Source organism: Neofelis nebulosa, chromosome 4 (genome assembly GCF_028018385.1).
Source record: "Neofelis nebulosa isolate mNeoNeb1 chromosome 4, mNeoNeb1.pri, whole genome shotgun sequence".
Taxonomy (NCBI): domain Eukaryota; kingdom Metazoa; phylum Chordata; class Mammalia; order Carnivora; family Felidae; genus Neofelis; species Neofelis nebulosa.
The window spans coordinates 18,446,586-18,472,452 of NC_080785.1; the positions used below are offsets into that span (position 1 = coordinate 18,446,586).

The 25,867-nt window shown below is 39.1% G+C and overlaps 1 protein-coding gene across 2 annotated transcripts in view; it reads right to left on the minus strand.

The window, feature by feature from the left end:
- Positions 1 to 25,867, minus strand: part of NUP205 (nucleoporin 205) — an 88,303-nt gene that overhangs the window by 42,976 nt on the left and 19,460 nt on the right. For both annotated transcript variants that reach the window (XM_058724179.1, XM_058724180.1), the window contains exons 8-22: positions 24,270 to 24,445; positions 20,237 to 20,353; positions 19,919 to 20,056; positions 18,233 to 18,383; positions 16,859 to 17,064; positions 14,665 to 14,847; positions 13,223 to 13,273; positions 12,170 to 12,379; positions 9,294 to 9,393; positions 8,737 to 8,874; positions 7,170 to 7,359; positions 6,073 to 6,193; positions 3,609 to 3,690; positions 2,904 to 3,068; positions 2,469 to 2,593 (exon numbers count right to left, since the gene is read on the minus strand). In XM_058724179.1, the coding sequence (XP_058580162.1) occupies positions 2,469 to 2,593; positions 2,904 to 3,068; positions 3,609 to 3,690; positions 6,073 to 6,193; positions 7,170 to 7,359; positions 8,737 to 8,874; positions 9,294 to 9,393; positions 12,170 to 12,379; positions 13,223 to 13,273; positions 14,665 to 14,847; positions 16,859 to 17,064; positions 18,233 to 18,383; positions 19,919 to 20,056; positions 20,237 to 20,353; positions 24,270 to 24,445 (2,153 nt within the window). The remainder of the gene's footprint in view (positions 1 to 2,468; positions 2,594 to 2,903; positions 3,069 to 3,608; positions 3,691 to 6,072; positions 6,194 to 7,169; positions 7,360 to 8,736; positions 8,875 to 9,293; positions 9,394 to 12,169; positions 12,380 to 13,222; positions 13,274 to 14,664; positions 14,848 to 16,858; positions 17,065 to 18,232; positions 18,384 to 19,918; positions 20,057 to 20,236; positions 20,354 to 24,269; positions 24,446 to 25,867) is intronic.

Sequence of the window (25,867 nt, forward strand, 5' to 3'; positions counted from 1 at the left end):
TGGAATTATATTCTTAAAATAAACAAAAAACAACAAAAGTAACTAAAGGTGTTTGTTAGAGCAAAGTAAAAACTTGGATATAATGTCAAAGTTCATACAGAGAGGGGGAAAGGACACAAAACTGTCAGTTGAATGTAACTATACAAACAGGTATACACAAGGAAAAAAGGTAAGAACACAAAGTAAAAACTTAAATAGTTCTACTGCAGATGCATGTTGTCTTTCAAATAGCTTTGACATTATTTTTGATACTCTATTAACAAATAAAAATTTGATAAGCTGATAATGAACGCCTTCAAACAAAACAAAATCAGTCAATCGTATCAGATGATCAGTTAAGAAGATACAAGAATAGAGGCTCAAAGATGTGGGACAAGTAATATATTAGGGGAAGGACACAGAAAAGGAGTTCCCAAAGTACTACTAGCCATTTTACAAGCATGTGCCTAAAAACCTCCCTAGTTCCCAAGACCAGGCAAGAAAAAAGTCCATCCCGAGAGGAGAGAGCACAGGTCTAGGCTCGATCTCAACTTCTGCACCCAGAAAGTCGCATACTGCCGGGAGAGGAAGGTATCAGTAAGGTCCAAACTAGTTCCCTTTGCTACAATCAGAGTTATCTAAACTCACAAGCTCTTCAAAGTTTGAATTTTTTTTCTGAAGCAGAGTGAAGTATAAACCTATAGGTGAAGGAAGCATCTTTCATGAAAAATGGAGCAGTGCCTCATTAAAATGCAGATTCTGACTCAGCGGCCTGGAGTGGGGCCTGAGATTCTGCTCTAACAAGCTCCCAGGAGTGCTGCTGCTGAGGCTGGACCACGCTTGGAGTAGCAAAGTCACAGAGCATATGTAATAAGCTGGCAGACTGCTGGTACAGACATGCTTCCTTTGGCCAGTACAGCGTATTAAAAACCAGAGAATCTGGCAAACCGGGACCCACATGCTGACATGGTGAAAACTAGCAGTGCACGTGCTTCCCGGTCCGCCAGATCCTCCTCCTCCTCCTCCCTCTCCCAACCTTTTTGTCTTACATCTGGCTTCATTCACTTACTTCACCTGCCTAACTCCTTTAGCCTAGATGATTAAGCTTATCAACTACTTCTATCTAAATATGTCGAATTCTGTGATGCTGTTAAAATGTACATCAAGTTGATTCCCCCATTAGGGAAGAATTCATTTTGATTCTAGTACTTACAGTGAAGGGCTGTCTGGACAGCCAGGAGATAGAAGAAAATAGAAGGGAATTACAAAAAGAGAAACAGGAGAAGAAAGAAAAACATCCAGCTCGCTAGAAGTCAACGATGCCTCTCTTATGGCAATGTAAACCAAGGCGCTACTGAAATTGAGAAATGAGTCGCATCCTATAAAGCCTAGTTCTTTTTTTTTTTTTTTTTTTTTTTTTAAATTTATTTATTTATTTTTGGGACAGAGAGAGACAGAGCATGAACAGGGGAGGGGCAGAGAGAGAGGGAGACACAGACTCGGAAACAGGCTCCAGGCTCCGAGCCGTCAGCCCAGAGCCCGACGCGGGGCTCGAACTCACGGACCGCGAGATCGTGACCTGGCCGAAGTCGGACGCTTAACCGACTGCGCCACCCAGGCGCCCCTAAAGCCTAGTTCTTAAAACACCAAATGAATGAAACAAGAAATAATCGTAAGTGAACACAAGCAAAGCAGAGGTTCTCATCCTAGTTTAAACAACTGGACTTTCCACCACCCTACATCTAGCTCCAGAGCTGCAGGATTCACATGGTTCTTAAAAAGCGCTTTTGGGGGCGCCTGGGTGGCAGTTAATAGTCAGTTAAGCTAACAGGTAATAGTCAGTTAAGTGCCTAACTCTTGGTTTTGGCTCAGGTCATGATCTCACGGTTCGTAAGTTTGCGCCCCATTTTGGGCTCTGTGCTGGTAGTGAGGAGTGTGCTTGGGATTTTCTCTCTCTCTCTAGGTCTCTGCCCCTCCCACTCTCTCTCTCTCTCTCAAAATAAACTTAAAAAAAAAAAAAAAGGTACTTTCACCCACATCTTACATTCTCAGTTAAGCCTCATAACAGCCCACTGCACAAACTAAAAAACTCAACAGAAGTTTTGTGACATGCCCAAGGTGATTTAGCTAACTAACTAGCTAAATCACAGAGATGAGAATCAGAGGTCTTCTGACCCAAATCCACTGCTGTCTTCACCAAAAAGAAACAACATGCAACAGAACCACTGGAAACTTTCTACGCTAGCAGGTCAAAATCCACGTCGAATTTTCTCTCATTTTTCAAATGAGCAACACATAGGATCTGTAGATCTATAGGATCTGGGGGTCTCTGTTTTATGGATTTAATCTATATATGAAAGACAAGGCAAACTACCAGATAAACTCATTTCAACTCAAGTCTTATTGTTATACTTCTGCATCTGTGATATATTCAAGCATCTAGTTAAATTTCTTCTACTAAGTGCTATGAAGTGCAGCCTTCTGTATACCTGGTAACATAGCTCAGCGAGTTGAGGAGATTCTCTCACTGCCACTGGACCTGTTCTCCCTTCAGTTCCTTTCTCCAAGATGTTTAAAATGGCATGAAGGCATGTTCGAGGACAACCTAAGACTCCTACATGAAACCAAAAAGAAATTCAACTTTTAAATTTCTGCATTAAAACATTAAAATACCTTTAGAAAAGTTAAATTCCATAAACATATGTTCTACTGTAAACACCCTTTCAAATACGGACACCGAAAATTAATAAATGCTAATTTTCCAAGGCTTAATTTGTCGAGACTTTGTCTAAGTCCTAAAGATTGACCTACCACATGACCTCTCACTTTCAGTGAATTATCCCATGAGTCCAGAACTCAATGAATGATCACTTAGCTAAACAAATACGACAAGAAAGAAATGTCTGTGTGTCTTATGGCTGTACCTGGATCCTGTAGGTTTGTGGTACTGACAGGCTTCTTCAATTCAAAGCCCAACAGGTAGAGAGCAAGATTGGGTGGATTGCGCTCCAGAGAGGTTATGAGAAGATTCAAGATGTGGATTCTTGTTTCCTGACGGATTCCAGCTAGTTTCTTCTCAAGTTCTGATCCTTCATGTGGAAACCCACAAAACAAAATTGCAAAACAAAACAAAAATCAACATAAGCCACATTTAAATATATATAGCTTGCATTCCAAACCTCCATGTTTTTCTTCAAGTTTACCTCATTAGCCATCACAGTGAGTTCACATTTGTTGAAGAGGTTTCCACAAAACCTTACAGGTTTGTACCAGCAGATTTCCAAACTTCTCTATCATCGCCAATAGACAGTTAACAGTTTTCTTTATATTAAGTATTTACATAAAGTAAAAAATGAATACATTAATATAAGACATACTCTCTCCTAGGGGCGCCTGCATGGCTCAGTCGGTTAAGCGTCCGACTTCAGCTCAGGTCATAATCTCACAGTTCGTGAGCCTGAGCCCTGCGTCGGGCTCTGTGCTGACTGCTTAGAGCCTGGAGCCTGCTTCAGATTCTGTGTCTCCCTCTCTCTCTCTGCCCCTCACCCACCCACACTCTGTCTCTGTCTCTCTCTCAAAAATATACGAACATTTAAAAAATTAAAAGAAAGAAAGAAAGAAAGACATACCCTCTTCTAGACGTACAAATTCTTCTGTGTCTTCACTATCCAAACATTCCACAAATCCAGCCATCAACTTCTGACTTACACTCTGGAGTCATATAAAGATTTGTTAAAAGACAAATTTATAAAGTTCTTTAATAATGTGAGAGAAACTATGATAAATGTGATATACATTCACAAACATTTGTCTCTAAAGAAAAAAGGCAAATCTCTAAAGTATTTAGGTTTCAGTTACACTTTTAATAGGAAACTCAGTTCCTGAAATAGTAGTAAGTTAGCTCTCTATAGAAATAATTGAAGAAACAAAATTTTCTTTAAATGTTTATTTATTGTGAGGGAGAGAGAGAGTGCAAGCAAAAATGGGGGAGGGGGAGAGGGGGAGAAAGAGAGAGAGAGAGAGAGAGAGAGAGAGAGAGGGAGTGAGGGACGGAGGGAGGGAGAGAGAGAGAATCCCAACACAGGGCTCGATGTCACAGGCGTGAGATCATGACCTGAGCTGAAATCAAGAGTCAGATGTTTAACCAACTGAGCCACTCAGGTGCCCCAAGAAACAAAATTTTTAACACTTTCTCGGTTTCAAAACTTGCTTCCCCAATTTTCTTTCCCAAAGAATCAAATCAGTTCTAAAAAAAAAAAAATACATTAAATTGCCATCTCATGACCTCTTCATTTATATACCCAATGGTATGGGATCTTAACTAAAATAAAATATAAAATTCTCATCTTCTCTCTTTACAAATGTTTTGCCTGTCACCAGTTTTATGTTTCTGGGCTGAGAGATTAGATACTACTTAATCTCCTCGAGGAATATAGCAGGATGTTAAAACTGGTCATAATAATTCATACTCAAATGTATATGAGTGAGGAGCACCTTGGCTGACTCGGTTAAGCATGCAACTTCAGCTCAGGTCATGATCTCACGGTTTGTGAGTTCAAGCCCCGCGTCGGGCTCTGTGCTGATAGCTCACAGCCTAGAGCCTGCTTCGGATTCTGTGTCTCCCTTTCTCTCTGCCCCTCCCCTGCTCATGCTCTGTCTCTGTCAAAAATAAATAAACATTAAAAACATTTTTTTAATATGAGTGAGCTGAGAACCTCACCTACTACATCCCCTATCATGTAGTTTTCAAGAACCTCATCCAAAGGCCAGATTAGACATCAATATTTTACTATAAACAGTGGTTCTCAACCTGGGTGGTACTGACACTCCAGATGGCACTTTGGGAAATATGTGACACCAGGGGCACCTGGGTAGCTCAGTGGGTTAAGTGCCCAACTCTTGATTTCAGCTCGGGTCACAATCTCATGGTTTGAGTTCAAGCCCCATATTGGGCTCTGTGCTGACAGGGCAGAGCCTGCTTGGGATTCTCTCTCTCTGCCCCTCCCCTGCTCATACTCTTTCTCAAAATAAATAAATAAACTCAAAAAAAGACAAAAAGAAATACGTGAGAGCCTTCTGAGTTGTCACAACCAGAGTTTACTACTGACAGACAGTGTCAGGGGACTAGGGATGCTAAGAGTCTTGCAATATGAGCAAGAGTGACACACAAAATGAAGGTCTGTCCCATCCAAAATGCCAGAGTAGTCCCTGTTTTAAAACACTGCGAAGGAGGACACAACAAAATATAACTAGCTACAAGCAGTGGTTTCTAACATGAAGATACAATGGGACAAACGCCTACAAAGAGGGAAAAAAAGCAGCAGATTCCCCAATAGTAGCTATTCAGCGAGCTATTCGGAATAGACAGGGACTATAAATTGGATTAAATGAACATCTGAAAACTGTCTATAGTGCAATAGCCAATGAAGTGACACAAATGTAAGTCACCAGAAAGCCACAGAAGTAGACAACTCAACAGCGAGAAACACTGAGAATTGCAGAGGCTCCCTCAGATTGTACCCAACTGACAGAGGGAGAAACAACAGATGCAAAATACAAGCAGAAGCTGCACTTACAAACCTCATCACTTCAACTGCTCTATTAGAGGAGCAACAGTCCCGCTACGCCCTCCTGTCCACGCGCGACAGCACAGACAGCACAATCACACACTACAGCCTGTGCACTGTCACTGCGGATAGCGACATCCGCAAACACGAATCACAGCCCAGTTGATGAACAGGTTTCACCGTCATACATACTTACTTACTTACGTCATACATACTTACTCTCACAGAATTTTTTCATAAACAAGAATATGATTCCTCTAATAGACAACTGTGACTTCCATACGTACTCAGAATGACCCAAAAGAAGTAACAACATGGGGTGTCTGTGGCTCGGTCAGTGAAGCATCCGACTTCGGCTCAGGTCGTATCTCACAGTTTGTGAGTTCGGGCTCCGCATCAGGCTCTCTGCTGTCAGCATGGAGCCTGCTTCAGATCCTCTGTCCCCATCTCTCTCTGTTCCCTCCCTCTCCCTCTCTCTCTCTCAAAAAATAAATAAACATTAAGAAATAACAAGAACATCAGTTACCTGGTCATGTGTGAAATCTCCAACCAATTTTATCTGAATATTGGAGTTACAAGAGATACAGCAGAGGATCTTGGCACTTTCAAAAGCCAATTCGGGATTAGTATTGCCATGATATAGGTATCTTTAAAACAAGAAAACATTTGAGGAACAATGTGACACAACTTTTGGCTTTTAAAACACTCTTCTCAACAAAGAACATATAGAATCAGGGTCGTAGAGCACTCTTGGGTAAATTAGACAATGACTTCCATTCCAACTAGATACAGTCTATTATGGGTTGAACTGCATTCCTCCAAAATTCAATCGCCGATATCTGAACCCAAAGTGAACTTTTGGAAACAGGGTCTTTGTAGACACAGTCAGTCAAGTTAACGTGAAGTCATTAGGGAAAACCCAGGTCCAACGACTGCTGTCCTTATTAAAAGGGGGAATTTGGGGGCGCCTGGATGGCGCAGTTGGTTAAGCGTCCGACTTCAGCCAGGTCACGATCTCGCGGTCCGTGAGTTCGAGCCCCGCGTCAGGCTCTGGGCTGATGGCTCGGAGCCTGGAGCCTGTTTACAATTCTGTGTCTCCCTCTCTCTCTGCCCCTCCCCCGTTCATGCTCTGTCTCTCTCTGTCCCAAAAATAAATTAAAAACGTTGAAAAAAAAAAAAAAGGGGGGGAATTTGGAAGAGACACGCACACAAGGAGAACACCATGTGAAACTGAAGACAGTAATCAGGGCGCTGTCTCTGTAAGTCACAAAACAAACAGTGCCAAGCAAGCCACTGGAAGCTAGGACACATACAGTGAGAAGTTTGCTCCCTAGCCTTGTCCTCCGAACACCCAGTCTCCCTACAGGAGACAAATAGTACCAAAGTAATGTCATTTTATATTTAGAAATGTTTAGGAACAGAATCCATTAAGGAAGAAGAAAAAGAAATTGTAAAGGTCAGAGAAATTAAAATCAGAGGGGCTAAGGAAGGTAAGAACAAAATGAGCCCCACTTACCCCACTCGCCAAGTAATGAATGAGAGATCTGATCAGATTTGGAAATCATAGGTAGAATGCCCACGTGATTTTATTTAGACATTTTTCTACCTACAAATGTAACTTACCTGGCAATATTCACCACATTATCGGCCTTCTTAGTTCTGGGATTGATTCCCTGTAATAGCTGTTCTAAAGGAGAGACTATTAGAGCTAGCTGACTCTCTCTTAGAAGATCCATAAAGAGATTTTCCTTTTGCAGAGTAAGATTGAGAAGGGCAAGGCAGTGCTGCACTGCTTTCTCCAGATGTTTCTTCCCTAGAAAAAATTACAAAGAAAATTAGAAAGTTCTACATGAGGGGCGCCTGGGTGGCGCAGTCGGTTAAGCGTCCGACTTCAGCCAGGTCACGATCTCGCGGTCCATGAGTTCAAGCCCTGCGTCAGGCTCTGGGCTGATGGCTCGGAGCCTGGAGCCTGTTTCCGATTCTGCGTCTCCCTCTCTCTCTGCCCCTCCCCCGTTCATGCTCTGTCTCTGTCTGTCCCAAAAATAAATAAAAAACGTTGAAAAAAAAAAAAAATTAAAAAAAAAAGAAAGTTCTACATGAATCTTAAAAACATATAGTGCTTAGGAAAACAAGCTAAAGGACAAATTCTGGACTCAAAAAGCCCTCAGAAGATCACTTACAGCAGCAACTTCATAAAACTGTTCACTCGAGCAATTCACAGTAATTTGGTAACTCAAGATTCTTTGTATGCAATGGCCTCTCGTCATTTTCCCTGATCTCTTCCTTGATTATTTAAAGCAATGGTTCTCGGATGGGGGTGATTTAGGCCCCAGAAGACACCTGGCAAGGTCTGGAGATACTTTTGGTTGTCACAACTGGGAAAGCACTACAGGGATCTAGTGGGTAGAGCCTACAAAGCACAGGACGGCCCCCACAACAAAGATTTTTATCTTTGAATGTCAGTGTGAATGGTGCCAAGACCTAGTAAGCGATTTAGAGTGATACATGCTCATTGCAGAAAACGTGCAAATAAAGAAATTGAGAATTTGAACAAGGATCACCCATAAACCCACCATTCAAATTTAAAATACATGGGCTCTAGAGCCAAACTGCCTAAATTCAAATCACAGCCCTAAAACTTGCTGCAGATAAAGATGCAAAACCTCTCTCTTGCACAATTTCCTTATTTACAAACTGGAAGTAATAACATCTACCACAAAGGGCTTTTGTACAGATTAAATGTATTAAATGTGCTCTTAACAGCACCAAGTACATACGAAGCACTCAATAAACCATGATAATTAGCAGTAATAATGATATTAAGTGAAATTTATCAAACACTATGTATCAGGCACGATAGTAAGTGCCTTGACAAATACCATATGGACAAGAAACAAAAAGTACATTAGATTTAAATGTAAGCACGTTAGAGACATCAAAGTGAAAGAAAGATCATTATAATTACCTATAAAAGACCATGCAATGAAACACAGTTCTACTGACAGTCTCTGTACCTTACTCTTTCACTTTTAATATACTTCGCTTGTATGACTCACTGAAACCACCACTGTGGATACAGAGAATCTTACAGTGAAAAAGGACTTCAAAAATCATCTCTTTCAAGCCTCCATTTATAAAAAAAGAAAATATCAAAACTGTTTTCAAGACGTTAAGACATTCAGGCACACACCAGGGAAAGGGGCATAGGTATCCAGCTGCTTAACGCCTTCCTCCAGCAAACTAAGAGCAAGCTCCAACATTGGTGACTCATTCAGAAGATGATACATCAGACTAAATCCTGGTGGTTTGTAGGCTATGATTTCTTCTCCTAAATAGAACATAACACAGTCCAGGAGATGGACAGTTAGTATTTTTGCCATACCCTTGATTCATATGAAATATATGAGACTTGTAAATTAAACGGCATCTAAACGGGCTACTTTCAATTTAGAGACAATGGCACAAACTGTACACAGTGGTAATTCCCAAAGGGCTGATTTGCTCATAGTAGTTAGTTACCTATGTTAACTCCTTAAAGGATCTATAAGGAGGTGTTCTTTCTTTCATTCAGCAAAATTTTACTTTATTTTCTCTTGCTCAGAACAATTAAAATAACTAAAACAATGTAACAAAAAAAGATTATATCCCAACTTAATTCATTAATTTAGAAATAATCTGTATCTTATATATATAAGTTATAAATAGCTTTATCAATAGTTGACAGCATACTTGGAAGTGATAAATTACCTTGTAATTCCACAAACTGGTCTACAAAATCTTCAAGTTGAGGCTCATAATCTCTGAGCAATTTATAAAACACTTCCAAAACAACCTCAGCAACTTCCCACTATAGAAAGAGACAAATATTACAGTAATAATAAAACAGTCCAAGGTGATGGCCTTATTAAGCTTTTCATTCCTCCCACTTTTCTCCAGAACGTGACTGAAGTCCCTTCTCCAAAGTGTCAAATATTTCATATTTTCTCTAAAATTCTCAGGTTGTAAAGGGGCCGAGAAATCATCTAACCGCCCTTATATCACAAAGAAAGCTAATGAAGCTCAGAGCATGAATAACTTCCCCAAACCATAAAGCTTGGTAGCAAACATGCTGGAAGTTAAGCCCTGGACTTCTATTCCCAGACCAGTATTCTATCTTACATGACTCTAGCCAAACAAGTTAAGAAGACTCAAGGGGCGCTTGCCCCTAATGGACCCATTAATATCTTTTTGTTAAAAATAGTTTTTTAAGGGGCACCTGGGTGGCTCAGTTGGTTAAGTATCCAGCTTTGGCTCGGGTCATGATCTCATGGTCTGTGAGTTTGAGCTCCGCATCTGGCTCTGTGCTGACAGCTCAGAGCCTGGAGCCTGTTTCTGATTCTGTGTCTCCCTCTCTCTCTGCCCCTCCCCTGCTTGTGCTCTTTCTCTCTCTCTCTCTCAAAAATAAATGTTAAAAAAAATGATTTTTAAAAGCTATATAACGAGGAAAAATATTTATGCCAAAGGAAAAACGTATAATAGTATAGATGGCAAAATTAAAACTTTGTTCTAAAAACAATTCCACTGCAAAGAATTTATTAAGGCTGAGGCTGGTAACTGCAGTTAGGGTGTTTTTTTAAATTATTATTTTAAAATAATTTCCACTACACATAATTTTATCAAGGCTGAGTCTCGGAATTAGGATTATACAGTGATTTTTTTTATTATTATTTTTAAATTATCCACCTATCTATATTTTCCAAAAACTTCAAGATCATTTATTTAAGTAAAAAAGGCTTATTATCACCACATAATGAATGATTTTAGGATTTATAAAAATATATACTAGCTCTATGTCTATGTTATTTATCTCAATGTAAAGCACTGTTTTTGTGAGAAGCTACTGTTCTAAAATACAGTGACAGAAGTTAAACCTGAAGAAGACTTTCAAGTGAAAAGAATCCATGAAGTTGAGGAAAAATGCCTGAGGGTAAATATGTTGGGGTGGAACTGAAATCAGTGGTAACTAGGGGAAACAGCAGCACTGGAAGGGTCCAGATGCATGAATGAAAAACAGTAACCCCTGGCAAGAACATAGCTGACTCAAGATCTAAACCCTTGGGTCATAATGACCTTTTTAAGAAAAGGCAAATAAGGTACTTGAGACAAGTGTGAAAACGTATCGGAGCATTTTGCTGAAGAGGTCACAATTACCAGCATCCATTATTCAGCATCTGAAATGACTTTTATTAACAAGGCATGGCTGCTGTCATTGTTTTCATCCAATAAGGAAATAGATGTTAAAGAGGTAATTTTAGGACTTAAATGTACACCACTCCCAGTATTTATTTTAACTATGTGAGAAGCAAAAATCATAAAACAGACAAAAAATGAGTTTCAGTTATTTGGGACTAAGTATTAGAAACAAACTGTGTCCAATGAAAGGGTAATAATGAATACGTACACCATGCTACATACAAGTAATGATTATGCAATCAATGAAGAGATGGTTTTCAAAGAATCTTTGATGGCATGAAAAAGTGCTCATGACACTGTATTTAGTGGCCAAAAAGAGATACAAACGAATGTTAACTATCTCAATTTAAGCGCGTGTGTGTGTGTGTCTGTGTGTGTGTGTACACACATATGGATATACGTATATATGAAGAAGGATACGTTATCCTTCCTTTGGCAACAGGATTATGGATAATATAATTTCTTCTTACATTTTTCTATAGTTTCCTAATTGTCCCAAATTAACACAAACAAAATTATTTTTATAATCACTAATATAAAAACAAATAAACCCAACAGGTTCAAAAACAGCAAATTATAAAGTAGAAATGTCCCTACAAGATACATCCAAGCGTATTCTGCAAGGCAATAAACAATATCATAGACTAAGCGAATTACGTCAGAACCTGAAAGGGTCTCTTACATAGCTTAGTGGTTATGAGCTTGAATCTGGAATCAGAGTCCTAGGTTCAAATCCTGGTTCTGGACCTTAGGCAAGTTCCTTAACCTTGCTAAGCCTCCATCTGTAAAATGGGAATGTTCATAGTACCTGCCTCACAGTAATAACGGAATTACGTAAGATGATATATACAGTAAGTTCAGTTGCGAGTGTGTCGCAACCAGAGGAAATACGTATGTAAATGTCAGTGCTCCCTCAGCCTCCATCCCTGGCAAACATAACTGACAGATCACACATAATACGTCTTCCTATCAAGACAAGGCTCCATAATCCAGAAGTGCTACTAATCAAGAGAAATTGGTGTGCAAGTTTCAACTTATTTCAATCTCTAAACTAAATCACCTCAATAAAGGATGATATGTTTCCAACTGACAAAGGTGTGACATTTTTGGTTCAATTTTGGTCAAAATTTGTTCAGTTAAGGATCTGAGTAACTATGGATTTGTATCAATTGAATTACCGGTCACTAAAAAGTCAGTGCTTTGGTTTTAGTGCCCAAATTCATTTTTTTTAATGCACATAAACTAATAAGATCACGGACATCTCTGTGTTAAAACTATGAATTTTACTGATTGCCAAAAGCTAAAATGAATTTACAGCATCTCATACCTTTAATAAGAGAAAAAGCAGCAATAAACGAGTAAGGAGAAAATAGGTTTTCGCTGTATATTACCTTTTCAGCTGCTCTCCTGTAAGCTCTTGTGCGGAACCGGAGAAACACAGAATCTCTAAGGAACTGCAAATAAGGGTCAAAGCCAGGGGGCCTCAGGCCAGCACCTAAATTAGAAGGAAATGAGCTCTCCACCAGGGTACTAATAAGCTGGCAAAAGGCCCGAGTCAACGGGTATTCTTCACACCGGGATTCTATTTCATTTAGTTCAACCTTCCAAAAGAAAAAATAAAGAAATTTAGTAATATGAAACCATCAGCTATAAAGTACACAACATTTTGCAGACATTGACTCACTAGTATTGAGCTAGTCATCATAATTATCATCACACCAAAAGATACGTTATCTCACCATTCTTCATTTAGAGGAAAAGACACCACAGTATCATATAAATTGAATTAATCAGATGGAAGAATTTCAAATTCCCATGTATTGTTCCCAGGTGTGAATTAAAAATAGAAATCTTCTATGTTTCTTTATGAAAAAGAGAGGGGGAGTGTAGAGAGAGAAGCAAAGAAACTAAAACAAGTAAATTCTCACTTCAGGTTGACCCATGTAATCCAATTAAACTGGGTTCAACGCAAACTTTCAGTTTGGGTGGCTGCCGTAGAACATCCTTCCCCAACTCTGAAACCTGAAGTATTTTGGTTCCTCTCAGGAAAAATGTCATGTCCATTTCAACACTGACCAGACAACACTTCAAATGAAAACATATTAAACTTGCAAATTATAAGGAGGGGCACCTGGGTGACTTGGTCAGTTAAGCGTCCGACTTCGGCTCAGGTCATGATCTCACGGTCTGTGAGTTCAAGCCCCGAAGCGGGCTCTGTGCTGACAGCTCAGAGCCTGGAGCCTGTTTCAGATTCTGTGTCTCCCTCTCTCTCTGCCCCTCCCCTGTTCATGCTCTGTCTCTCTCTGTCTCAAAAATAAATAAACATTTAAAAAAAATTAAAAAAAAAAATTATAAGGAACCTCACAGGGTATAAGAATACTTTTTGTTAACTTTCATCATGTGAATGTACGAGTAGAGCATTTAAACTCAAAGGAAAACTTTACCTCGATACCAATCGCTTGCCTCTGGCTTGGAACCCTTACGGTCTGCAGTATCTTAAAATAATAAGAATGAGATGTTAGAAGCATTCCCTACTCCTCAATGAAAAGCAGTGACTCTGTAATATAAACAGTCATATTCACACCCACAGGTGTGTGTATCTTATGATGCTAATCAGAGAGGACAATTGAGAAGTCTCTGATGGACTTTCATCAGCAACTGTGCAGGGTTCAGGTAGAAGCTCCAATTATCTGGGCTTCAGAAAACTGATGGTTTCTAAGTGCACATGAGATGTATTTTCAGCAAATTTCCTGAGATATTCCAGGAATGAATCTTAAGAGGATTTATGGGACAAAAATCTCACCAGTGTTCAAGACCAGCCCTACTATTAGCACCAGAAAACCAATAATTAAATTTGTCAAGAACAGGTTTGAACAGGTTTCTTATGTGGGCAAAAGTTTTGAGTTTAAGCTGTTCCGACCTGACCTTGCTAGGAACATAGAGCAGTATATGGTATAGTTAATTACGCTTAATGTCATGTTACTTGACATTCTTACAGGTTGAAAATATACTATCAGGCAGCAGCCTTTAAAAAGAAGTCTTGGTCTAAGGATAGAAATGTCTAAACCCACTCATATTGCATTTTCGTTATAAAGGAGCAGTATAAGCACTCAGGACATGAAGTACTGACACACTTTGAAATGCAAAAATGAAGCATTAATACTAAACCAGAAGTGACTCAGCCTCTCGGGACATACCAGCTCCCTTCATTTTGCTCTTGCTAAGTATCATTACATCTTCAGGACACAGGTTAGAAAATAACTAGAATATTTTACTGCTTCAAAACAAAGTTACAATCACCGGCACCTGTATGTTGCAGTGTTTTTTAGACAAACACATATTCCATCTCACCATTTTCCTAGAGTTATTTCTGTAAAGCACATCATTAGTCTCCTTTTTAAATTTAGCATATACACTGAATAACTACACCTTCACAGAAAAATGCCAATACGCTTTACGTCTAAAGAAAGTTGAAAGAGAGATTCTTCATTCTTCTCGTGTGGGACAGGAGGACACAGACGAAGCAAAAAAGAAAAGCGGATGTTCCCCACATTTAATGAGTACAAATAATGCCTGAAGGCTCTTATCCTCCTGGTCTCAAAGACGAGTTGAGGAATTCTGTCCATTTATTAATTTCTCACAGACACTGCAAAACAAAGTCTTAAGAGAAGAACCCATCTCCAGTAACCTAGTGAAGCTGTCGACTGATCCAAGAGAAAAACCCAAGGTGGTTCGTTTCTGCGGCCATGCTCGGTACTACAGTCGTAACTGTCTAACTGGGAAGGTCACGGTATACTGTGAGTTGCGAACTGGATGCTCTTGCTTCTGCCACAGTATCAAGCCTCACTTTCCAAACTGTAATAAATAAGAGAGCTTGTAATACTACCTGAGTGTATTCCAACGACTGCCAGAGGGAAGCAGCAATTTCAGGAGATTTTCCAAAAGCTGCAAGGGTCTTGAGCAGCTCTGCTTTTAGAACAGGGGGAATGCTGCATTGCAGGAGTCCCAGGATCACCACAACCGGGGTCCACTGAGGATGCTCACAGAGTGCCAGACGAGCATTTTCACTCTGGGAATTGAACACAAAAAGAACAAGAAGGACTTTCCATTTTTAAAAGTTAAGAAAAATGACCAGCAATAATCTAAATTGCTAGCACTTATACCGAGTATTCAAAGGCCTAATACATACTAAAACAAAGAGAAGCTTATGGCTTATGTGTGAAGTCTATCAGTGGATCATATCAGATTACTGCTCAGTCAATGTAAAGAAGAGGGGAGAAACAGCCTTTTACAATTCCTTTTATAGCTCTAAGCGAGGACAATAATACATACGAGATAAATGGTCGGCCAGGGTCACATAAATCTTAACCTAAGCACTGTCAATCCTGCCTGAAACAATATAATATATTTTTTACTATATGAATAAATGCCATTTCAATTTTTGAGAAAAAAATGAAGATATATATGGTATCAAATACCACTCTGTTTTAATTCAATAAGAAGTAATTACTATCTTCATGTTTTAATGTTTAATAATGTTAATCCTGGAAAAACTACAAAAACACTATTCCTATCTTCAAGACAGAATGTCTACACAACTTTGCTCTAGGGTATAAGAGAAACAAGTAGAAGAGATTTCTGAGCAGAGAAATTAGATAATGAAACTAATGTTTCTTATGAAGACTAATTTGGGGGGCTCCTGGGTGGTCCAGTTGGTTAAGCATCTGACTCTTGATTCTGGCTCAGGTCATGCATGGTCCCCCCGGTTGTTGAGACTGAGTCCTGAGTCAGGCTCTACACTGGCAGCACAGAGCCTACTTGGGATTTTCTCTCTCTCTCTCTCTCTTTCTCTCTCCCTCTCCCTCTCTTCCCCCCGCCACCCCACCCATCCACTGTTTGCACATGCTCTCTCTCTCTCAACATAAATAAACATTTAAAAAAAATTTAAAGACTAATTTGGCAGAGCAGATGAGATGGTTTGGTGTAAGGAGAGAATAAAAGAGTAATTCAGTAAACAACTTTTCTTTTTAATTAAAAATATCCTTGGGGTGCCTGGGTGGGTCAGTCAGTTAAGTGTCACACTTCGGCTCAGGTCATGATCTCATGGTAAGTGAGTTCAAACCCTGTGTCCGCCTCTGTGCTGATGGCTCAGAGCCTGGAGCCTGCTTCAGATTCTCTGTCTCCCTCTCTCTGCCCCTCCCCCCGCTCTCACTCTGTCTCTCTCTCTCTCAAAAATGAATAAACATTGAAAATAATGATAATAAAAAATTTCTTGGGGCAGGGCACCTAGGTAGCTCAGCTGGTTGAGCGTCTGACTCTTGATTTTGGCGCAAGTCATGACCTCATGGTCATGGGATCCAGTACTGCAATGGGCTCGGTGCTGAGCATGGAGCCTGCTTAAGATTTTCTTTCTTTCTCTCTCTCTGTCTCTCTCTGTCTCTCTCTCTCTCTCTCCCCCCCCCCCCCATCCCCTCCCCTGCTCTCTCTCTCAAACTAAAAATTTTTTAAAGTAAAAATTGAAAAAAAATTCTTGGGGCACCTGCGTGGCTCAGTCGGTTGAATGTCCGACTGTTGATATAGCTCAGGTCAAGAACCTAGGGTCATGGGATTGAGCCCCACATCAGGCTTTGTGCTCAGTGTGGAGCCTGCTTAATATTCTTTCAATGTCTCTGTCTCTCTCTCCCCTTCTGCCCCCTCCCCTGCTTGCGCTTTCTGAAATTAAAAAAAAAAAACACAAATTTTTAAAAAATATTCTTTACGCATAGATACACACCAACAAATACCTACGCTAGGGAACCTTCTAGAAGGATGTGAATCCAAACACTGATGCTTATTTGCCCTTCTATTTTCTTTCAGGCACATGCCATTTATTATTTTCACATTAGCTGACGGCAGTAAGTAGAGCTACCGTTACGTCCTCTGAAGGTAAAGAAGCACAGAGCCTAAAAACAGAATTCTGTGTGCGATACTCATCACTTATAAACTTCAAGCATTTCACAAACGTCTGGGATCTTCTTAAAATGCCCCCGTGCTAGAAAACAAATAAAATTACACTCTTACATACTGTGGATGATAATTACCCAAGTAATGATGGTGGATGTGAGCTGTAAAAAGGCAATCAGTCCATCCTGCTCCTTCTGGGTGATGCCACGTGAAGGAAGGTGACGGTACTGGACACTATCTGCACTTGGAAGATCCTTCCGGAGATGCTCATGGTAAAGCATTAAGGAGTGGAAGAAATGTTCCCAGGAAACAGGACTGCCACCTGTTCCCTGAATATTTTCAACTGTAAAGAAAGACCGCATAAAATTTTCTTTCAAAAATGTCTATGCATTTGCTTGGAAATGGAGGGAGAAAATAAACTGAAAACAATAAACTGTGCCTTTATCCTAGATAAGCAGAGTATGTTGTCTTGTCTAGAATAAGCAGTGTGTTGAAAATGGGGTAGAATCCATCTGTGAGCTCAATCTCTGGATTAATTTTTCTTCAGGGCTAAGAACAGGTGGTACCCAGGCACATGCAAAGGTAAATTACTTGGATGTCAGTTACCTATTTTATATCCATAAGAGTTCTCTGTGTTGTCCTGTGACTACACGGGGCTCCTTTCCCCAACAGCTAATTCCCAAACGTGAGCTTAAATTCCCACAGAGAGAGATAAGGACAGTCCAGATTTGTAATTTACACTACTCCACTACATACCAAGCACAGGGCAAGATAAGCAGGCCTTGACAGAGTAGTCAAAACACTGGCCTTGGAGCTAGGCAGAGCTCAATTCCAATCATGGGACCTACCAAGCAGATGTTTAATAACTATTTCTTTCTCTTCTCTTTTCCAGTGTTTCAATTTAACCAGACTCAAGTCTGAAAATTAAATGAGGAAATTGGGAGAGGGTTGACAGAGAAACTGTAAGAAGAGAAATTTAGAAAACAAGTACTTATGAATTAAAAAAAATCAAAATCATATGGCAAGGGTATATAGTATGCACTGAATACCAGATGTGTTCTTGGAAGTTTTTATATATTAATTCTGATTTCTTAAACTGAATTGTATTTAACAAAGTCAATGGTAAAACTCCCCAACCTATGAGACCATAATTAAGGCATCACTATGCATAAAGCTCCCAAGGTACTTCTTTCCCATTATTATAAAAATAATTTATACACCTAGTAAAACTTAGTACAAGTAACCAATATTCTTTAACAGGCAGGGGAATAGTGAGTTCAAGAATGTCATGGGGCACCTGGGTGGTTCAGCTGGTTAAGCGTCCAACTCTTAATTTTGGCTCAGGTCATGATCTCACAGTTCGTGAGATTGAGCTCCATGTCAGGCTCCATGCTCACAGCACAGAGCCTGCTTGGGAGTCTCTCTCTGACCCTCCCCCGCTCATTCTCTCTCAAAAAACCCAAACAAAACAATGTCACAACAAACTCAGATAACATCCAAGTTTCTCTTACCGTGACTACTACCATTGACTTTAAGCAAGCTGAAACAGTAGTGGGCGCACTGGGGCCCATTGGCTAATCCTTGGAGCATTTTCAAATAAGGAATGTAAATCGTTGGAGGCAACAGGTCACCCATTTGCCTAACAAACTTTGACAAGACGACCTGAAATAGGGAAAAATCAATAGTTTACATAGCATGGACTAACTAGTGAAGACTACATATGAACTAAAACTAAGTGCACTGATTTAATGCCTCAAAGATAAAATAATTTGGTATTCTACTTATGAAAAATTATTTTTTCAAGATTGTCACTAGCAACTTAATCAATTATAGAATTTTCTGTGAACAAAAAGCACATTTGTTTCAAAACATCTCAATGCCACAGGACATAACATTTTAAATTTTTATATGTAACATTTTATATATGTAAAACAATCGAAGAAATTTACTCCTCTAAAATAAACCAGCAAAGTCAAATATACTTGGAACCCACGGTTCCTGAATCCCAGTCAAATTTAGTATGAAGACCTAGGAACCTGAAAGAATTTTGGAGGGTAGCCTAAAAATACTGTTTTGTGTTCTGGCTAATACCACATTCCCACATTCCTGTTCTGTAAATCCACTTCTTGGTTTTCCCTTTTATCTTTGCTTATTCCTTAAATCTATTAACAAATAAAAATGCTATTCAGACACTCAGTCTCATTGGTTGGATTTCAGAACTGAAAATGTTACTGGTCTCTAGAAGTTATTGTTAAATCTATTAGAACAGTGATTTTTCTAATGATGGAGAAAATTATCCTTATTTTTAAGAGATAGTCACTTATCCAGTAAAAGGTGAAACGTCATGCTGTCTATAAGTTACTTTCATGTACTCCAGAAAAATAAAAGTAGTAAAAATAACAGCAGTGGATGAAGCAAACGAGGCAAAATGTTAACAGCTGTTAAATTAAAATGTTGGGTGTTCACTATAATTATTTTCTCTTCCATGTTTCAAATATTTCATAATATAAGGATTTTTTTAATCTTCAAAAATTTTAATCACTCCTTCTCCAAGACATTTTTGTAAATGGGGAGAAAAGTGAAACAATAAATGTAACAAATGCAGTAAAAAGAAAAGGTGTGTGATCTCAGCCTCTAGCACAACTAAAAATTATTCAACATGAAAGAATCCAGAATAGGAAATCCCAAAAGATGAAGATCGATACTGCAATCCATCTTATTTGCTACTGTGTATCATACTTTAGTTAATATAGGACAGAAAATGGACTTTTTCCTACATTTTTTACTGATTCATTGTCATCAATTCTAACTTCTCAGCCTTTCCTTTTAGTACCTACACCTATCCTAACCTCCCCAACTTGTTAAGAATGGCGTATAATGGGTTATTGTCATGCCTACTGGGGACAAACTAATAAATAAATACCAGTAACATTCAAGCAAGTGACACATAGAAAGACCAGACACCTTTCTACGATTGGACACATAGCTAATATGTTACATAAGACTGACTACATAAACTCCAAAATGATCAGAACTTAAATTTAACACTTTCAAATTTCAAAAAGGAAAAAAGTGCAAATTTCTAAAGGTTACACAAGTAGTCATTTGTGTTAACAGCAATTAGGAATTAACATTTCTTCACGGTTCAAGACTCCCACTTACACCAAGGCAGAAAAACAGAAAAACTAAGAGCTTACCTGGCGTTGAGGGGGTCGCTGATGAGCCACCCCAAGGTAAGAACCTATGATAGTGGAAGTCTGAAGAGGCTCTGAGGGACACCAATATTCCAGAGCAAGCTCCAGATTAAAAGGGTTCTTTTTATATAGCTCACCAATCTGCAAAGAATAAGCAGACACTGGGTGAAAATGCCTCTCACTCAAAAATTACCTTGAATTGAAAATTTACATTTTTATGGAACTCAATTATTTAAGATCTTACAGCTGAACCTTTCCAAAGTTAGGGAGTAACTAATGGAAGGAGGGAGAGATGACCATGCATCCAGTGTAATGGCTTACCAAGAGCATTAAGTGTTCCAGATCCCTTCTAAGTGAAATGGGAGGTTCATTACCCATCTGCATACTCATGTGAATCATTCGAGCATCTTCATCTGCCCGATTCCTCAACTGTTTTACCTATTAAATGCATTGCATACAGTTTAATAGGGAAATTTATTATATGGGTTAATAATACTGAAAACAGGAAACCAGCCAACTGTCTAAAAGTGATTACACAAAAGAAAACCTGTTATAACGTCTATTCCACTTTAATGACATAACAAAATATACTAGGAATTTTAGTATGATATCACCATCCATAATTTATATCTTAAAACTTCAATGCATTTTCCACTACAGAGAAAGTGAGTTTAACAACAGTGTTTCTGAACAGGAACGTTACTACACTTTCGACAGGACATTTCTTCACTGGGCTGGATCATCCTGACCACTGCAGCACAGTTTAGCACCCCTGAGCTACCTCCTGGCTACCAACAACTCCACCACAGATATTATAACAAGCAACACTGGTGCCATTCATTTCCCCAGCATGCTCTGAACGCTATTATTGCCCTGGCTGAGAACCATTACCTTATAAACATTCATGTGAACTGGGGCGCCTGGGTGGCTCAGTCGGTTGAGCGTCCGACTTCGGCTCAGGTCATGAGCTCACAGCTCTTGAGGTCGAGCCCAGCATCGGGCTCTGTGCTGACAGCTCAGAGCCTGGAGCCTGCTTTGGATTTTGTGTCTCCCTCTCTCTCTGCCCCTACCCTGCTCATGCTCGCTCCTCTCTCTGTCCCAAAAATAAGTAAACGTTAAATAAAAAAATTTTTTAATAAAATAAAAGGTGGGGGGGAGGCGCCTGGGTGGCTCAGTCAGTTAAGCGTCCTACTTTGGCTCAGGTCATGATCTCACAGTTCATGGGTTTGAGGCCATTGGGCTCTGGACTGGCAGCTGGGAGCCTGGAGCCTGTTTCAGATTCTGTGTCTCCCTCTCTCTCTGCCCTTTCCCAACTTGTTCTTTCTCTCTATCAAAAATAAATAAACATTAAAAAAAAAAAAAAAAAAGCTAGACAAACCCACAATTACAGGTGAGGATTTCAACACTCCTCTCTCATTATTTTTTAATATTTAGTTATTTTTGAGAGAGAGAGACAGAGCACAAGCAGGGGAGGGGCAGAGAGAGAGGGAGACACAGAATCCAAAGCAGGTTCCAGGCTCCAAGCTGTCAGCAAGAGCCCAACGCAGCGCTTGAACTCACGAGCTAGGAGATCATGAGCTGAGCTGAAGTCAGAAGCCCAACCAACTGAGCCACCCAGGCGCCTCCCTCTCTCATTATTCAATAGAACGAGTATGTGAAATTAGTAAGGACGTCGAAGACTTAAACACTATTAGCAACTTTACCTAACTGGCATTTACGGAATACTCCACATAACAGCAACAGAATATACATTCCTTTCATGTGCACACAGGACATTTTCCAAGTTGACCATATTCTCAAACGTAAAACAAACCTCAGCAAATTTAAGATAACTGAAATCCTATAAAGTATGTTTTCTGACCACAACTAAAATAACCTAGAAACCAGTTGCAGAGAGACACCTAGAAGCTCCCAAATATCTGGAAATTAAACAATGCCACTTCTAAATAATTCATCGATCAAAGAAGCCTCAAGGAAAATTACAATACATATTAAATTGAACAAAAAAGAAAGCAACATATCAAAATTTATGTGACACAGCCTAAAGCAGTAATTAAGAGATAAGTGTTCTAGAGAAACTGAAATGAGAAGCGAAAATTAAACCCAAAGCAAAAGGGAGAAAAAAATAAAGAGCAGAAATCAATGATAGCAAAACAAAGTAAAAGAAAATCAAGGAGGGGCGTCTGGGTGGCTCAAGTGGGTTAAGCGTCCGACTCTTGATTTCAGCTCAGGTCATGATCTCATAGTTTGTGAGTTCGAGCCCCACATTGGGCTCTGTGCTGACAGCACAGGATCCTCTCTCCTTCTCTCTCTGTCCCTCCCTCCCCGTCTCAACAATAAATAATAAAACATTAAAAAAAAAAGAAAAGAAAAGAAAAGAAAATCAATGAGGCCAAAAGGTGGTTCTTTGGAAAGATCAATAAAATTGATAAGCCTCTAGCCAGGCTAATTAAGAAACAAAAAGATACAAACTATCAAAATTAAGAATAAGAAAGGAAACATCATTACAGAACCTATATACACGAACAGTATAATAAAGGAGTATTAGGAATAACTTTAATGTCAATCAATCTGAACGAAAAGGACAAATTCACTCACAGATACAAACCAGTTTGTTCAAGAAGAGACAGACAACCTAAATATTCCCATATCAAAAAAAAACTTCCCGTATCCCCAATTGTGTGAATTGTTTACCCTATTCAAACCACTGATTATCTTTCCATAATCAAAGTCCCATCTGGACTACTGATTAGGAAAAACTCTAAGTCTTAAGCTTTCTAAGGCTTCATTTCTACAAATGTAAAATGAAAGGATTAGCAGGCTTCTTCCTATTCCAAAATTCTGCGGTGTTAATCTATCAAGTCCTCCAAGGTTACTGAGGGTTCAGGTTATCTGTTAAAGTATTCCTTGAATGGGGCACCTGGGTGGCACAGTCGGTCAAACATCCAGAGTCTTGATTTCAGCTCAGGTCATGATCTCACAGTTCATGAGACTGAGCCCCATGTCAGGCTTGGGATCCTCTATCTCCCTCTCTCTCTGTCCATCCCCTGCTCATGCATACACGTGCTCCCTCCCTCTCTCTCTCTCAAAATAAATAAACTTAAAAAACGTTCTTCCAAGTATTCCTTGACTATTCTAGTCCTAAGGGAGCTATCCTTAGCCTATATAAATTCATAGTAGTTCACTATCTATACCTCTCATTTACCTACTTTTACTACCTAATCTCTCCAACTAGATTCTAAATTCTTTGCTGATAACGAACAAGTCTCCTACTTACTGGTCTTCTTCACAACACCTAGAATACATAGCACCTGGCACACAGAAGAAACTCAACAAACACTTAATTCGTTAAATAATGAATAAGCAATGCACTCCTTGTTTGTTGCCATTTGAGGTACCTTTTCCATTTGCCTTATGTGTTTCAGGAGGTATGGTACCAAAACCACACAATATTACAAATGTAGGTACTCTGGGGTGCTTTTTTATGTTTTATTTTATTTATTTATTTTAACATTTGTTTATTTATTTTGAGAAACAGAGAGAGCTCAAGCAGGGGAGGGGCAGAGAGAGAGGGAGACAGAGAATCCCAAGCAGGTTCTGCACTGCCAGCATGGAGCCCAACATGGGGTTTGAGCCCACGAACTGTGAGATCATGACCTTAGCTCATGAGTCAGGCAAGAGTCAGACGCTTAACCAAATGAGCCAGCCAGGAGGCCCTGGAGTGCTTTTTAAAATACACACATAAAAAGTGAATTCATAGGGCTTTACTCCCTCATTTACTTCCTGCCCCCACTTTGATGGCTTTCTTGGCACAACACTGCACAAAACACATACACTCTCAAGAAACCATCTGACATGGCTCATAGTTATAGATCATACTGATAGCTTGAATTCTTTATTCGAAAGTAGCCTTTGCATTACTTGTAAGCAAGCAGAAGCCCATTTATACACTAATTAAGAGTCTAAACAATTATCTATAAAACTGGAAATTTTCCACTGTGGCTCTTCCAAATCATATGTAAAAATATATCAATAAGGCAAACCTAAGCACTGATCCCTGGGATAGCATGGTATTAATACTTTTCTACCCATAGTGATTTAACTATTACTTTCTCCTTATTAACTATTCTCAGTGTCAAATATATTGTTCTTTCAAGCTTATTCTCAGTTAACAGGTCTTATTTCATTTTCATGAGTTACTAATTCAAAAGCTGTAACACAACTATTGTCAAATTACGGTCTGTAGTAAAATATTTTACTAGTTTCTAAAACATAAAGTTAGCTAATTGATCGGTTCTATTATTTCATAAAAATCTTCTACTACTTTTTACTCATCCTATATTATTACACATACCTTCATTGGCATGAGTGCAAGGAAATCTGTGATGAGATTATGGATTCTACGAATATAAAATTCCTCCTGATAGAAGTTTTCTGACACCACCACGGATTCAGTGAGAAACAGGAAAACATTGTCAGCAATTGCAAGCTCTGCCATTGCTTCATCTGCTTCTGTGAATTCAGCCAGAGCTAGAAATATATTTTAAAAAACAGCACATGGAGAAAAAGTTATTAAACTAGACTATAGTATTTCATAATATTCTGCTGATATTTCAAAATTCAGGTTATCTTCTCAACCTTCAAGCATGTCTATGTTAAAACTAAGACTGTACCCACTGTAACTGACTCACAAACTCAAAAGAGCTACTGAAAAATTACATTAGAAAACCATGGGGCACCTGGGTGGCTCAGTCAGTTGAGTGTCTGACTTTGGCTCAGGTCATGATCTCGCAGTTTGTAAGTTCAGGCCCCACATCGGGCTCTGTGCTGCCAGCTCAGAACCTGGAGCCTGGCCTGCTTTGGATTCTGTGTCTCCCTCTCTCTCTGCCCCTCCCCTGCTCATGCTCTGTCTCTGTCTTTCAAAAATGAATAAACACACACAAAAAAATTTTTTTAATAATAAAAAAAAGAAAGAAAGAAAGAAAGAAAACCATGTACTCCTATTGACAATAGCCAAAGTATGGAAAGAGCCCAAATGTCCACTGACTCATGAATGGATAAAGAAGATGTAGTGTGTATATATGTATGTGTGCGTATATACACACACACACACACATACGCATGTTGTATATGCATGTGTGTGTGTGTGTGTGTGTGTGTATATATTTTTAAAACACACACACACACACACAAACAGAATTATTACTTGGTGATCAAAAAGAATGACTCTTGCCATTTGCAACAATGTGAATGGAACTAGAGTGTATTATGCTAAGCGAAGTAAGTCACTGAAAGACAAAATACCATGATTTCACTCATATGTGTAGTTTAAAAAACAAAACAGAAAATCATAGGGGAAGAGAAGTGAAAATAAGATAAAAAATGAGAGGGAGACAAGCCATAAGAGACTCTTAAAATACAGAGAACAAATGGAGGGTCGCTGGAGGGGGCGTTGGGTCAGGAGATGGGCTAAATGGGTGATAGGGATTAAGGAGGGCACTTGTTGGGATGAGCAATGGGCATTCAAAGTACTAAACTCTACCCCAGAAATCATTATTACACTATATGTTAACCTGGATTTAAATGATAAACCAACCTTGTATTCCTGTAAGAAACAACACTTGTGAGAAAGAAGAAAAGAAGAAAAAGAAAAAGGAAACCATGTGCTCTTCTCAGTAACATGAGTGATAAATAATTTCTTCAGAGATACATGATGTAATTCTGATATAATCAGGGAATTATTATCAAAATATTAACAAACTGATGCTTTAATCTCAATGAAATGAACTAGATCATTCAGAAAAAGTCTTCACAACTAAGAAGACCAAAACCTGAACATGACCACCTAAGTAACTCTTCTAATTTGGTACCCAAGTAGCAAAACTTAAAAACTAAACCTTAACCTAAAGACAAACTGGTCTACTTGTAACTTTTTTTAGCTTTTTATTTGAA